Here is a 16517-nt window from a genome sequence, read left to right on the forward strand (position 1 = left end):
AGTCCCCCGCCCCCGCACTTGTCTTATCTTCACAACAATTCAGTTAGGGTATGTTAAGAGATGGTGACTCACCAAAGTGCTTTTTTAAAAACAAAACAAAGCAAAACAGGGGTCTATGGCAGGTCCTGGACTAGTAAGACATTCCTTATTAAAGCAAATTCTCTCCTCTCATTCCTAGGCTTTTACTGAGTGGATAAGTAGAATCATATTCCATAACCAATAAGTTATTTGATTTGATTAGAGGTGAAGCTCCAAGCTCCTTACCACTACATTCAGTAGCCTTATTTAATTCCAAATGCTCTATCTCTAAAGGATTTGGCATCAAAAGTTATTTAAAATCAATTTTCACAATTGTTGAAGAAAATTTTAGCAATAGAAATAAATGTTTGTCCCGCAGAAATGTAAGCACAAGAATAGCAGGCCCTGATCTGAAATAAGTATTTCCAAGGAAATCAAAAGTTACAAACAGAACTTAAACAAAAGCTGATATACCTGATTCTTTTCCAGTTTGCTTTTTTTGCTTGCTGACAAGATTTCCTACCAAAAAGAACGTGCAAAAATATGTTTTCTCAACAACTTAAAATGAACTTAGCAACATTAAATTCCACAGTACTGTCAACAAAAAATATATATTAAAGGCTGACCTGTAAGGGACAGACAAGTGTTTATATTTATGGACATGTCTACACAACATGAAGAATACAATTCAGATATTAAAACCATATATATTGAACAGTGTTGAGCATGTAAGTCTAGAACATTTTAGGCATGGGAGCACTCTTATAGCAGAAGCAGAAAGGATGCAGGACAAAATTCTTTTGTCACGTTGGTTGTCTTCCTAAAGGAATGTGTCCCTACCCCATATCACAAAAGCAAGATTTCATTAAGGCTCAGCCCTTTTTCCTCTGGGGGAAAAAGTATGTAGGAAAAGCCTTTGCCTCCTGTGAAATGACATGAAAAACAGTATTGACTGAGGGACTAAACATCCATATGGAATGCACAGAGACCCAGACCAAGAAAGAAGTTCCTACCTGGGAGACAACCCACCTCCAAGCTAACATCACTGCAACTAGGAGGAGAACTGCTATGAACTCCATAGACAGTCTAAACATGGATGACCCACCATCAGGGATAAGAAGGGGGAGGTCTGCTGGTGGGGCAGAACGCAGAGGCCCACTTTCCACTCTTGCTCTTTCCTCCTCTGTTTCCTTTCTGTTGCTGGCTAAGGGGAATACTAGCCAGGTGATAAGCTGCACACACTCAGAATGTCCCCCCACAAACTACTCTTTTTGTCTTGTATACTGCCACTGCATTTCCACAAATGGCTCTGCTGGAATATTTTTTTTCCAGTAAGGGGCCAGGGTGACGTAATCGTTTCTCTTCCTGGCATTTAAAAACCCAAGGGCAGGCTGATATATCTCCTTTAACCTGTAATCACTTTAACTAGGCCCATGTCAGGTCCCCCCATTTGTCCCCATTGTGGTGTGCTGTAGCTGCTCAAGTGGTCAAAAGTTCCTGGGCCAATCCTCAAAGCTTTATTGCAAACAATGCTTTTGTGACACAAACTAGGCACCTTTATGGGAAAATCCCCCCTAGGCAATGCTATACAAACTAAGCAAAACAATTGACCATTCAAAGGAAAGAAAAGGCTTTTCAAATGTCCCAAGCTTCAAGGGGGAGGATGTGTAGAGGCCTTCTCTCGTAATCTCTCCAACTGTCTCTTTGCTAATTCCTGCAATTCCTAGCATCTAGTAATGTTTTGGAATGTTCACCCTGTTGACTCCCTGTCTCCTGAGAGCATAGGATCTGGCCTTGAGGAGACAGACTCTGGGAGGGGGGCATTCGCAGGTAGAGGCTCTCCCGTGTGAACTTCCTCCCCCACTGGCTTGGCATCTTCTGAATCAGAACCTGTTTCTGATTGATTACCTGCGTCACCTGCTCCCAACACAGGAGCAGTAGGGGCATACATGACACCCATATCCGTTCTCCCAGATACATCTCCAGATTTTAAGGGGAAAAAACAACCTCTCCCCCACCCCGCCACCAGGGCAGACAGGAAGCTTAGAAACAAGCCCTGCCACCCAAAACCCACTGAGAGAAGTTACCTTAAGGAGGCCCTCCTTTACAAAAGAAGTCTGTAAATACCTCCCAGACCCCCATTCAGCATTCCCTCTCTGCTTAATTCAAGTTGCCCAAGCTCTCAGCAAGTCACAAGACAAAGAGAGAGGTCTGCATGGAGAAGATACAGAGATACGCCCAGATCTCCCATTCCTCCAATATGCAGTTGCACTACCTGTGCACATACTTGCAAGTGTCTGTGTGTGAGAGGAAAGGAAACAGGGCTTTTATACAACCTTCCAGGAATATATACAACCTCATCATATAAGTGGATCACATCCTTAGTGATTACTGTATTTTAAGGGTAAAAGATATCCACTAATGAGGAGCATCACAGCTTGGAATGCACCCAAGTGTGTTACTTTCTATTAAAATAAGTTTAATACCCACTTACTTAACATCTTCTGTTGTCTTTGATAATATGCACTCCCCCTTTTGACTCATACAGTCTTTAAAACAAATATTGTAAATATATCACCTAACCTGAACATCGACCAATGGAGAGTCAAACTTGCACCCAGTACATCTGGGATTAAATCTCTACCTTGTCATGAAGCTCACTAGATATCCTTGGGCCAGTTACTACTCAGGAGAAATGCTTGGTAGATTCACACACTTCCAAATTACCTCTTTTGACATGACATCAGAAATATTGTATGTTGTGTCTTCTCTGACTCTCTTCTTTTTTCCAGCTGCAACAAAATATAATAGTTTTCAGCAGGTGAACTATTCAGATAAACAGTAAAGTAACTTAGCTTTTAGAGTTTATAGGACTTACCGAATTTGCCTTCTCTCTCAGAAGTTAGGTTTTCATTCTAAAAAGCAAAGCATTTAGAACAAAACCACTTACTTTTATTTTTGCATATAATGAGGATTAAAATTGCTGCCATAAACAATTAAACTATTTCCAAATATTTTTTCAAGACACCTTACTGTACAAGTTAGAAACTAGATAATAAACTAATATCAAAACTGTATATGCCCGCAGGGATTTCTTTTTCATATAAACACTTTAAAATAAATACAGCTATTTACCCACAGTTCATAGCACTTAAATCCAACAAACAAAAAATATCTACAATACACAAAGAAAATGATAAACAAACAACTGAAGCAGCAGCAAAATCTCCAAAACAACATTACTGCTTTGCTTTTCCAAAACTAGTCTACACATTTCAATAAAAAAATTTATGAAGACTTTCTAAAATAAAAAAACTTTTTTTTAAATCTTCGGAAATATAGCAGAAAGGAAGTAATGTGCCTATTTCATGGAAAAGAGTTCTTGGCTGCTACCAAGAATGGCCTACTCCTAGTGGGATTCAATTTGACTTCCACATAAGACAGAATTCAGAGCAGGGTGTCGTTAGAAAAGTGCTGAGGTTGGGGTAGTGACTTATACGGGATTAAACCTTCTTTGAGATAATCAGACCCCAAGCCATTTAGGGTTTTAGAAGACAAGTGCGTAGTGAGTTTGTTAGTGAGCAGAAATATGGACCTCACACAGTTCCAAAATGCTGCTAAGAGACCTCTGTAGACTAAAACAGTGAATAAATGTTAGCAGGCTTTAGCTGACAGGAGTAGGCCTCATTCTCTGGATGGGCCTCTCATAGTTCTGTCACCCTTTTCTCATAGAGTCTTATCTTAAGATGAGCTGAGAGGTTTTCATTCCCAACTAGAAAGTCACTAGAAAGTCAATTAGTTTCCCAAGCTGAGATGCTTTGGGAACCTGCTTCTTCTGAGAGGGGGGAAGGATGTAGCCTGTCAGCTCCTGAGAGGGGGGTAGGCAGGCATCTAACAGAGGAGACTATAAGATCCAATCCATAGGCTTTGTGCTTCGGTCTCGCTTCAGCAGGTATTGCTCAACCGGCCTGGAGAACCTGCTGTGGCTCAAAGGGATGGCTGCCATCTATCATGGGGGCCTCAGTAGACAACCAGCTATTAGACCTTGATTAGCTGGAAGGAGATGTTAACTTCCTCTGCATGTATACATTCAGCGTCCATTTTTTATCAATAAGCTGTTGACTTTTTGCACAAGTGGCTTGTTTCATCTTGGTAAAGAAACTGACTGATGACTTGGACCTGGCAGAACCAGAACTCAGATCTGAATCAGAACACAAAGTACCAGAAACAACTTGGCAACTAGATGTATCAGAACTGGTGACACATGGGAGTATCAGGCCATAACTATAATTACACTGGTTGGAGTTTCCAGATTGCCTTCAAAAGGCAGCCTCACATAGAGCAAGTGATGATAATTTGGTCTAGAAATCACCAAAGCGTGAATGACAAAAGCAATGTCTCTGTCTTGGGGTAGCAGGTGTACTTAGCATATTGTCTAAAGCTGAGAAAAAGCAATCAAAGCCACAGCAACAATCTGAGAATCCAGAAGCAAAGCTAGGCCCAGGAGTATCCATAATCCCCATTAAGTCATTCCAGAAGGCTACTATGGTCAATAGTATTTAAAGCTGCTGAGAGATTGAAGAGAATCAATAGGGTTTCTTACCCACCACCACCACCCATCTCTTTTCTGGCAAAGTTTCCTCACCAATGTGACCAAACCATGCTGTCCAAATCTGGGCCTGAAACCAACACATTTTCCGCCAAAGAAGCAGCAGCTTTTGAAACTCCCCCACAAAAAAGTCCAAACTGTGTGGAAGAATCTGGATCCACTCTTACATAGACGTTTTCCAGCAGCAAACCAAAAAGCCAAGGTCAGAGGGGGCACCCTCTGGACTAGCATCTCATAAGCACATGGTGCTGCCACTAGGAGGAAAATAGCACACACAAATGTGAATGTGCAAAAGTGCTGCTGTTCTTACAGGGGCATTTGGCTCCCAACCAAAGAGCATACAAAACTGTGCCCCTGAAGATGAATATTTTTGCCACTCTCTACATTTATCTCATTTTCAACATTTATTTTACCTTTGCAGTGTTTAATGGTTCTTTCTTTTTTTCTACCTTTTCTTTCTTTCGTTGCTCCTTTAAAAAAAAGGAAAAAAATTGCTTGCATCCAACAATAGTTGTTAATCACGTAAGGTTTGAAGAAAGAGTACTGCATACAGCTGTCCAAATGTATAATACAACCTATTAACCAGACTGAAAACACGCAATAATTTGATTTTTTTTTAGTAGTAAGTAAAAAAAAAAATCCTGAACGTTTTTTGCAGACATGTTTATTTGTGTCCAGAACTGAAACCTGTCAGCAAAGTTTATATATTTCACTGGCCAGCCAATGGATGTGGAACATCAATTTTGCAATCTTCATAAGATACAGTATTAACCTAAAAATGGCAGGTTTATATATTGCTGATGAGTAACTGTTTTGTTGTGCCGCTGTCGGTAAGTGAGAACAGGTCTACCACCAAAGGCCTGTGAAAAGGCAAATGTCATTGTCCAGGATGGAACCTGGTTCACTGATAACAGCGGACCCCGTAACAGAGATACAGACACAGGAACCAGACTCTGTGAAAATTACTAATTCTGTCCCGTGTACTCTGGCAACACTATTACAGGACCTAATAATGGCAGTGTGGTATAGTAGTTAGAGTGTTGGATTATGATTCAGGAGTCACTGTGTGACTTTGGGCAAATCACTGACTCTCAACCTAACCTATCTCACAGGGTTGTTGCGAGGATAAAATGGAGAAGAGGACTGTGTAAGCTGCCATGGGCTCTATACAAGAGGAACAAGTTTTGTGTTTAGGCTAAAGCTATTTATTAATTCAAAGAATAAAAGTGGGACATTATAGCTCACATCAGATAAAAAGAACATCAAACTTCATTTTTAAAAAAATAATATAACGACTTTGTGGAGGGTTTCTATGTAAAGTGCAATTTCTATGTTTTAACTTTAGTGTTCAGTTACCTCTAGTTGCTGCTGTTCCATTTTAGTTAGCAGGAACTTTGAGTAGATATTGCTTTTTTCAAGCAAGTGTTGAAGTCTCTTGTAGCGAATTTCATTTGAGTCTCTATCACCGGACATTCGGGCCTATGAGACAAAAAAGAAGCAACCACTTATTGGTTCCAGCAGAAACTGAGTATAGTATTGCAGCCCACCATAAAATTTAAGGGCACAGTTCTATCGCTATTGCCATTAGCCTCAGAACCCCACCCCTGCCCTGCATTTTTGCTAGAGGTGATTTCGCCTGTCTAGCAGCTGTGCCGGAGGGAGGGAGGCTGCGGCGGCCCTAGGAAACAGAAACACATAGAAACACAGCGCCCCAGTCTTGCCTCCTCCCCTCCTCCAGGAATACCTCCACGCTGTTTTGAGAGAGTGTGGAGAGGTAGCCAGTGCAGCTGAATGTCAGCTACGAGAGGGAAGGGACTGCAGTTTCCTGGATTCCTAGTATGGAGCCCTGTCTACAAGCTCGGAGCCAGGAAGCTGAACAAAACTATGTCCCCCACCAGATACTGTCTAGATCAACATCTTGATCAACATCAACATCTTGGTTGATGTTATATGCAAACCAGATCTATGTTTTGCTGAAATACATTAGTAACTGCAGATGCCATGGGCTAAATAGGCTTTTGAATTGATCCGGCAGGGCTCTTTTTACATTCTTAAACAACCTGACAAATTATATGAGTTTTTAAGTGACAATAAGTTGTGAGAGTCTCACTTCAGTGCCTGTAGCAAATCTTCCAAGCTGCAACCTGAAACGGATATATTAAAAACCACTGGTTTATATAGCAATGGAATTGCAGGATTACACAAGATTAAAAGTAAGTGCTATTCACACAAACCCATCACCTTCTCCATTATCTGCCTCTCCTTCTCTCTTCCTTCTGCCTCAAGCGCCTCCTCCTCCTGCAGCATAGCTGGAGTGATCACAGTGGCTCCGATCTCCTCACCCATCTCTGCCTGCAAAAGCCCTAAAATAAAACACAGATAAACATGTTTAGGAAATCACACCTTGACCTGGGGCACATCTTGGCCTGGGCAAAATGAAAAAAGGCTGGGGTAGAGAAATGTAAATGTCTTATACTATACAAAGTGATACTTGTGAGTTCTGCAAAGAACTTCCTGAAACACCTTAAAATACCTGCACCGTGTCCTTTCCCACCTGCACACCCCCTCACAACCCCCCTCTTCTGTGAAGGGCAGCGCATTCCACTTTAGGAACTTGCTCCCCTACTTTGTGATTTTCAGGTTGTTCTAAACAAAGGCCTTATAACAAAGGCCTTTTATATTGTATTTTATATTATGGTTTTATACTGTTGTTTTACACTTTGGTTTTAATTTTTGTGAACCGCCCAGAGAGCTCCGGCTATTGGGCGGCATAGAAATGTAATAAATAAATAATTCCCCTCGTTTCCTTCTGCCTCCATTTCCCTCTCCTTGTTCCCGCAGGGCTCATACTTTATAACCCTAACCCCGCCCCCCCAAAAAACAATGCTAGCGACATTCAGACGATACTGCAGTTTGGGGGTTCCCCTCTCCCACCCCAGGGGAGCAACATGGGTCTCTGGATTTGGGGTGGGGGTGGGGCTTCCACTCGTTTGTATGCTGCACGTCTTGGACTAAAAAACAGAGCGAAGCTCCTTCTGAGGACAACGTTTCCGAGGAAGTACTCCACACGTGCTCAGGAGTTACCTTGCCTCACGTTTGGTTATTTCTGCCCTCACCTGCGCCTTTCCCAGCCGAGGAGCTGCTCTTGTTTTCCACTGGCATTGCTCCGCCGATGGCCGCCGCTTCCTCCGCCGATGGGCGCCTTCTCCTTCGCCTTCTTCCCCGCGTCTTGTTCCAGCGGCAGCGACGGGAGCAGCCTCTGCCTTCAGCAGGAGCGAAAACCGCGCACTTTCCAAGTCTCGCGAGATGAGATGAGATGAGACAAGCTCCTCCTCCTCCTCCTCCTCCCACCTTCGCGCGAAAACGGCTCGCCTGCCTACCAGTCATAGAGATAGAAAAGCAGAATGACACGCTCTAGACTTCAGGGTAAACCTGGCTCAGGCAAGCCGCGTCACTAACCCGCCCGCTATTGGGAAGGTAGAAGCATTGCATTGGGAACATAGATGGAAAAGCGAAAGAAGCGACATGCCAGTTTGCGGGAGGCGAAACTTCCGAGTTCCTGTCCCCTCTCCCCCCCGCGACGGAAGCGAGACCCACCCCGTAAAACAACAACAGAGAAACCCACTATTTTAATGCCAAGCTCTACATTTAGGAAATAGAAACCAAATGCACAGTTACAAGATGGGGGATACTTGGATCAGCAATACTACAAAAGAGAAGGAACTTGGAATTGTTGTAGATCACAAGCTGAATATGAGCCAATAGTGAGATGTGGCTGCAAGAAAGGCAAATGCTATTTTGGGCTGCATTAATAGAAGTATAGCTTCCAAATCACGTGAGGTACTGGTTCCTCTCTATTCGGCCCTGGTTAGGCCTCATCTAGAGTATTGCGTCCAGTTCTGGGCTCCACAATTCAAGAAGGACGCAGACAAGCTGGAGCGTGTTCAGAGGAGGGCAACCAGGATGATCAGGGGTCTAGAAACAAAGCCCTATGAAGAGAGACTGAAGGAACTGGTCATGTTTAGCCTGGAGAAGAGAAGATTGAGGGGAGATATGAGAGCACTCTTCAAATACTTAAAAGGTTGTCACACAGAGGAGGGCCAGGATCTCTTCTCGATCCTCCCAGAGTGCAGGACATGGAATAATGGGCTCAAATTAAAGGAAGCCAGATTCCAGCTGGACATCAGGAAAAACTTCCTGACTGTTAGAGCAGTACAACAATGGAACCAGTTACCTAGGGAGGTTGTGAGCTCTCCCACACTAGAGACCTTCAAGAGGCAGCTGGACAACCATCTGTCAGGGATGCTTTAGGGTGGATTCCTGCATTGAGCAGGGGGTTGGACTCGATGGCCTTGTAGGCCCCTTCCAACTCTGCTATTCTATGATTCTATGATAATGCGGCTGATGTTGAGCAGTATCCCCCACCCCTACCTAAGGCAGCCCTACCTAAAGCTTAGCTACAGTTATCCATGCTCTGATAACCTCTCGTTTGGATTACTGCAATGCGTTATACGTGGGGCTGCCTTTGAAAACGGTCCGGAAACTTCAACTGGTGCAAAACAGGGCAGCAAGGTTATTAACAGGGACTGGCCGGCGAGATCACATTACGCCAGTCCTTTTACAACTTCATTGGCTGCCAGTCCAGGTCCGGGCCCAATTCAAAGTGCTGGTATTGACATTTAAAGCCCTAAACGGTTTGGGGCCAGGTTATCTGAAGGAACGCCTCCTCCCATATGTACCTACCCGGACCTTAAGATCATCTACAGGGATTATCAGGAGAGAAGATACCTGAATCATGGGAACATTCAGTGATAATTCTGATCCCAAAACCAGATAAAGATTTGACTAATCCCGATTCTTATAGACCTATTTCTTTAATAAATCAGGATGCTAAAATTTTTACATCTATTATGGCCAAACGATTAAATAAATTCTTGGCAGAATATATAGGAGCAGATCAATGTGGGTTTGTGGTAGGAAGACATATGCATAATTTAGTGGGTAGAGTTTTAAATGTAATAAATGTAATAAAAAAAGCAAATATTAAGGCAGGTATTATGGCATTAGATATTTTTAAAGCTTTTGATTGTGTGAGCTGGCAGGCACTAAAGAGTATTATAGATAAATTGGGATTTGGAAATAAATTTAAAAATGTAATAGAACAGCTATATTCCCAAAATACGGCGGTAGTGGTGGTAAATGACGGACTTACTGAAAAGATACGACTAGCCAGAGGAACAAGACAAGGATGTCCGCTCTCGCCGGTCCTGTTTGTAATGGTTATGGAAGTTTTGGCGAAGGCACTAAGGGAGGATGAAGAGTTAGAAGGAATTGGAGAGGTAAGGGAAATAAAGTTAAACATGTTTGCGGATGACACTTTATTGACCATTAAGAATCCATTAAGAAAGTTAGAAAGAATTAAATATCAGTTGAGGGAATTTGAGGAAATTACAGGGTTAAAAATAAATTGGTCTAAATCAGAGATGATGTTGTTTAACTATACCAAGAAGGAAGAAAAGGATTGGGAATTTAAGGGAATGGAATTGAAAGTTAAGAATGAGATTAAATATTTGGGAATTAAAATTACAAAAAATTTAGAGAATCTTGAAAAGGAAAATTTAACGAGGTTAAAGAAAGAGGTATTAGAGAAATTGGAGAAATATAAAAGATTAAATTTATCTTGGTTCGGAAGAATAGCTTTAATAAAAATGAAGATATTAGCTAAAATTAATTTTGTATTTAGAATGTTACCTATAAAAATATCAGAAACCGAGATAAAAAGTTGGCAAAATATTATTAATAAATATTGTAATGGAGAAAAGAGAGCAAGAGTGAATAAAAATAATTGGTACCTAAGCCAAAAAAAGGGGGGAATGGGTCTCCCAAACATAAAATTATACTACGTAGCAAATAGATTAAGACATGTTGTAGAAGCAATTATGGGAGTAGGAGATTTATATTGGATGGAAGAAAAAACCATAAATAAGGTAGAGATGAATTTGGAGAATGTTTTTTTTAAAGACGGAGGAAGAAAGTGGGTTGGAAGTATAGATAATCCACTCCTGAGGACTCAATGGGAAATTTGGAGTAAATTTAAAGGGAAGCTGCTTCCGAGCAACTCTCCCTTAGCACCGATAATAATGTTAAAGAATTTCCCAGAGGATCTAAAGGGTAGATTATGTAAAATATTAAAAGAGAAAAATAAAATAAGATTAAAGGATTGGGTAAGAGATATTAAAACAAGAGAGGATATGGAAAATTTGTTAAAGGAGAAGAAGCTATCTTGGTTAGAATATGGTCAATTAGAGCAATGGAATAAAAAGTGGATTAAAGATAATAGAATGTGCAGAAAGATGACGAGGTTTGAAGAATTAGTAGTAAGTAAGGAGGAAGGGAAAGGAGGGAGTATAGTTTCAAAAGGATTAATGAGTGAAATATATAAAATATTGTTAGAGAAGGAGTTTAGAGAGAATACAGAGAAAATGGTTTGGGAATCAGATTTGAAGATACAAATAGGGCGACAGAGCTGGGAGGGACTATGGAAACAAAGAGTGTTGAGAAGTTTATCAGTAAGAATAAAGGAGAATTATTTTAAAATTTTATGGAGGTGGTACCTAACCCCGGTTAGATTGAATAAGATAAGTGATCAACATTCAGCAAATTGTTGGAGAGGATGTGGGGAAAAAGGAACGTATTTACATATGTGGTGGCAATGCAAATATGTACAAAGATTATGGAAGATGGTGTTTTCAGAAATTGAAGAAATAGTGGGAATGAAAATAGAACAAACACCAAAAATAGCATTGCTGTCACTATTTGAAGATATAAAGTGTGGAAAAGGAACTATAGAGCTGATATCGAGTTTGTTGGTTGCAGCACGATTGATGATAGCTAGGAACTGGAAGATCCAAGGGGAATATTCTATTGAGGAATGGTATAAAGTAGTATGGGACATAGCCATTAATGATAAACTGACATGTAATATTAAGTGGAGAAAAGGCGTAACTAAAATAAATGAGTTCGAAGGAATCTGGAAACAGTTCCAAGTGTTCGTGTTTACTAAGGGAAGTGGGAAACCACCAGCAGAAGAAATGATTAGATTTTGGACTCAAGAATGATCCCGAGGTGGGGGGTGCACATTTATGTTAAGAATGAAGATGTTGTAGTGTGATAAGGCATATGTAATAGTTTTTGATATTTGTACTCAACAATTATTCAATATGTATGCAGCAGATATTTGATGTATTTTTTTTTCTTATTGTGTTAGTTTCAGTTATATTTTGGAAATGTTTATCTATGTTTATATAGTGTTGAAAATGAATAAAAATTAAAAAAAAAAAAAAAAAAAGATCATCTACAGGGGGCCTTCTCCGTGAGCCCCTGCCAAAGGAAGTGAGGCAGGTGGCTACTAGGAGGAGGGCTTTCTCCGCTGTGGCACCCCGGTTGTGGAACGAGCTCCCCAGAGAGGTCCGCTTGGCGCCTACACTGTACTGCTTTCGTCGCCAGCTGAAGACCTTTTTATTCACTCAGTATTTTAACACTTAATTTTAACTTAAATTTAAATTTTACTGTTTTAACTCTGTATTTTAATCCTATATCAACTTTGCTGTGTGGTTTTATCCTGGTTGCGCTTTTTATACTGTATTTCGTAATTGTGTTTTAAACTGTTGGGTGTTTTACTGTGGTTTTAATTTTTGTGAACCGCCCAGAGAGCTTCGGCTATTGGGCGGTATAAAAATGTAATAAATAAATAAATAAATAAATAAATAAGCAATGTAGGATTGCCATATTCTGAATCCACAAAACTGGGACAATTTTTTGGGGTGGGGTCTAGGATTTTTTAAAAAACAACTGAGCAATCAATCACTTTATTATGGTCTGAGACCAGCACAACATTAATCTAGAAACAGCAACCATACGAAGTAGTGCAGATCCTTAGTTCCCTTCTCCCAGGGATTTAACAGTCCTCTGAGGTTAATAGGTTATGATGTGTCCTCATAGCCAAGTGGCAGAATTTAGCAACCTTATAGTAAATGAGGGGTTTCTATCGGCAAGGATAAACTTGGTATAAAATTCTTCGGTGTTACCTGAAAGTCCTGTAGTAGAGGATGGATTAAGCCTGACCGGGCCTCTGAGTATAACGAGCAGTGTAAAAGCACATGAGAGGATGTCTCTATCTCACCTGAATCACATGGGCATAACCTTTGGGGGACTGGAATTCCTTGATATCTGCCTTCTGTGAACTTGGAAGGGAGAGCATTACAGCGAGCCCTAGTAAACGCCCACCTGTATTTATAATATGTAAGGGAGCTCAGATAGGCCGCAAGGCCATCTGAGGAGAACAGTAAATATATAGGATTTGGCTGAACAACTGAGCAATATGTAAAGGTCTAGGGAAAGAAAGCTATCTAAGCTTTAGTTATCTAATACTGCAATCCTATGTGTGTCTACTCAAAAACAAATCCTATTAAGTTAAATAGGGCTTATTCCCAGGTAAGTATGCATAGGATTGCAGCCTAAAGCACTTAAGCACCTGCAAATAAATAAAAGGCAAAGAACAGTGTAAGCAAACAAACACAAAAAAGTCACTAAATTACATTTTTCTACTAGTTCTCAAAAGCTAGAGGAGACTTCACTATGGAGACTTACACTCCACTGAGCAGGCTCAAGGCACCATTTCGGAGGTTGGAATTTCTCTGGCTGGCTGGAACAGGAATCCGGGATTCTTGACTGACTGGCCGGGACATTTTGGAAATGCTTGGAAACCGTGACATTCCCGGTTTTCTGGGACGTACGGCGATGCCAACACCTCGTCCCCTCCCCTCCCATGCTCTGTGGCTGCCATCTTGGCTCCTGGCAGCCAAAGCTTTCTGGAGTATGGGCTCCCTGGATTTTTTGTTCCCACGCAAAGTGCCTGCTGCATCTTCAGAAAGGCGTCGTCCTGTCCAGAAAGAAAGCTTGGACCAACTCCAGAACCACATAAGCACAGTACAGTTTTTGTGAACCGCCCAGAGAGCTTTGGCTATTGGGCGGTATAAAAATGTAATAAATCAATAAATAGAAATACAACAATAGTGTCTAGCTTGTGTCTTTGGACACATAACTTTAGTTAAAGAAACTGAAAGTCCAGAACTTTCAAGAAGCAAGTACTGGTGTAGTTAGGCTGGACAAAGCCATTTTCATGAGATGCAAAAAAATTGAAATTCATGCCCCATGTTTGATTGGTAGGTAAATAAAGCCAGACTGCTCACTTGAGGGAATGATATTAAAGGCAAAACTGAAGTGCTTTAGCCACATAATGAGAAGACAGGATACCCTGGAGAAGATGCTGATGCTAGGGAAAGTGGAAGGCAAAAGGAAGAGGGGCCGACCAAGGGCACGATGGAGGGATGATATTCTGGAGGTGACAGACTTGACCTTGGGGGAGCTAGGGGTGGCGATAGCCAACAGAGAGCTCTGGCTTGGGCTGGTCCATGAAGTCATGAAGAGTCATAGAATCATAGAATAGCAGAGTTGGAAGGGGCCTACAAGGCCATCGAGTCCAACCCCCTGTTCAATGCAGGAATCCACGCTAAAGCATCCCTGACAGAGGGTTGTCCAGCTGCCTCTTGAAGGCCTCTAGTTATTATTATTATTATTTATTTATTTATATAGCACCATCAATGTACATGGTGCTGTACAGAGTAAAACAGTAAATAGCAAGACCGTGCCACATAGGCTTACAATCTAATAAAATCATAGTAAAACAATAAGGAGGGGAAGAGAATGCAAACAGGTACAGGGTAGGGTAAGGAGGCACAGGGTAGGTAACTGAACGAATAAACAGTCGGAAGCGACTGAACGAATAAACAACATCATTTTTATGAGACTACCAGTGTAGGGTTAGCATATTTGAGATTTCATGTAAAAAAATTTAAATGAGAGAAATTTAGTACGTTGTTTTTTAAAAAATTAAAAATCCAATGTAAATTCATTTTTTAAATTATATATATATATATATATATATATATATATATATATATATATATATATATATATATATTTGAAGTCCACTCAGAGTAGAGCTTTCAGTGTATCATGCTCCCTCTCTATGGAACTCCCTACCTGTTCGTGTTAGGCAGGCACAAACCTTGTTGCATTTTCTGTCCCTGCTGAAGGCATTTTTATTTAAACAAGCTTTCCTTGACTGACCAGCCACGGTTTTATTGGTATACATTTGATTTTAAGAATTTTAATTCTGTAGTTTGATTCTTCTTTTTTTATTGTTCACTACTCAGGAATTTTAGTGGATATATAATGATATCTAAATCTTGTAACTACGTAAGATCTATGATGGTGGCACCTGGCATCTTTTTCTCTGTTCAAAAGCAGCCAGAGATTTTGACTGGTGTTGGAGAGGGACACTGCAATGTAAAAATGAATTTTAAAAACTGTTTTAGATTTTTCCTCATCTAACATTTTGTAATTCTACCCTTGTGCAACAGTGACAGATACTAAACATGGAAATTTTTGGCTTGTAATGTAAATAAAAGTTTTTGTTAAAGATTCTTCTGTATTATTTCATTTAAATATGGTAAATTACACATAATAGCAAGCTGTTAGGCCTTAGCTAGACCTAAGGTTTATCCCGGGGTCGTCCCTGCCTGCTCCCGGGATATCCTGTGTGTCATTTCCATGAACAAGGATGACCCCGGGACAATCCCAGGATAAACCTTAGGTCTAGCTAAGGCCTCTGTCTTATATTAAATTGAGCAAAATTAATGCAAAAGTATAATCTCCCATGGCAGAATAAGGCAGATTAGTAGAGAAATGACCTCAGGTCTGCAAATTCAGGAGGGGGCAAAAAGCTCTGTAATAGATGCCATGCTTTGCATGCAAAAGGTCCTAGGGTCAGTCCCAGGCTGGGAAAATGCCTTCCTGAAACACTGGGGAGCTACTGCCAGTCAGCATAGAACAGAGATATAGAACTGTGTTTTGGGAGAAATTGTGTAACTATATATTTACAAAAGCATCTCAGACAGAGTCCCTCCTACACAAACTATCTTAGGTGTTTGGACAACCATAATGAGAAGCAAATTTCATTCCTCAATTACGTACTCACTACTCTCTCCACAAAGCAGGGAATATTGCAGGAGCCCCTTGGAAGCAATTCCAATTTCATGTTCTACAGCACCAGGATGACTTTGGCAATTGTCCCCTTGATATATTTACATAAGACAACAACACATTTTTGTTAAAAGAGGCTAACAATACAGTTGTTTCTCAGACAATCCTATGAACTAGATGTTGAAGCCAACTTCAGATTGCAGCATGGTCTTTGAATAGGAATCAGCCATAAACATCTACAACTAGCTGGCTGCACAGTGTCTGGAAGTGCTTTCGGCAGGCTGCTCACCCCTGCTGCCACTTTAAACTAAAGTGTTCCAACCAGGTTCATGCTTAATGAACACAGGAAGCAGTTTGCTGGAAAAATAAATAGTAAGAAATCATGTGCGAGATTGCTGGAAACCACAAAAACATCTTCCATTTCTTTCAGGTGCACAGGGAAAAATTAAGAATTCCAGTCCCTAGTCCAGCCAGCAAGAATCTGGAAAAAAAATTGGCTGCTAGTGCAGCACTTTAATTTAAAGTGGAAGTTTTGATGGGAACAGTGCCAAGAGTATCCCTCCAACTCAAGGGCCAAATCTGCCCCTCCTGGGGTTCCCCAGATGGTCAGGCCCCTTCCCTGACCCCACTTCTTTCCCCCAACCTCCAATCATTTAGCATTTTCCCTGTTTTCCCCCATTATAAAAGGTTGAACTGCATCTCCTATGGCTTAGTCACTGCAGGAAGTGCTTTGAGCTGGTATTTTTTGTAGCTTTGGCTGGAATTTGGCCCTTGGTGCTATTTC

At 40.9% G+C, this 16517-nt stretch overlaps 1 protein-coding gene across 1 annotated transcript in view; it reads right to left on the reverse strand.

Moving 5' to 3' along the window:
- The window catches only part of HELLS (helicase, lymphoid specific), a 37511-nt gene extending 29656 nt beyond the window's left edge, over positions 1-7855 (reverse strand). Inside the window, exons 1-7 of the mRNA XM_063133198.1 lie at positions 7744-7855; positions 6869-6990; positions 5984-6106; positions 5041-5097; positions 2897-2933; positions 2746-2810; positions 493-537 (exon numbers count right to left, since the gene is read on the reverse strand). Of these exons, the coding sequence (XP_062989268.1) occupies positions 493-537; positions 2746-2810; positions 2897-2933; positions 5041-5097; positions 5984-6106; positions 6869-6990; positions 7744-7789 (495 nt within the window). The 5' untranslated portion in view covers positions 7790-7855. The remainder of the gene's footprint in view (positions 1-492; positions 538-2745; positions 2811-2896; positions 2934-5040; positions 5098-5983; positions 6107-6868; positions 6991-7743) is intronic.
- Positions 7856-16517: the final 8662 nt, after the last annotated feature.

Source organism: Elgaria multicarinata, chromosome 8 (assembly GCF_023053635.1).
Source record: "Elgaria multicarinata webbii isolate HBS135686 ecotype San Diego chromosome 8, rElgMul1.1.pri, whole genome shotgun sequence".
Taxonomy (NCBI): Eukaryota; Metazoa; Chordata; class Lepidosauria; order Squamata; family Anguidae; genus Elgaria; species Elgaria multicarinata.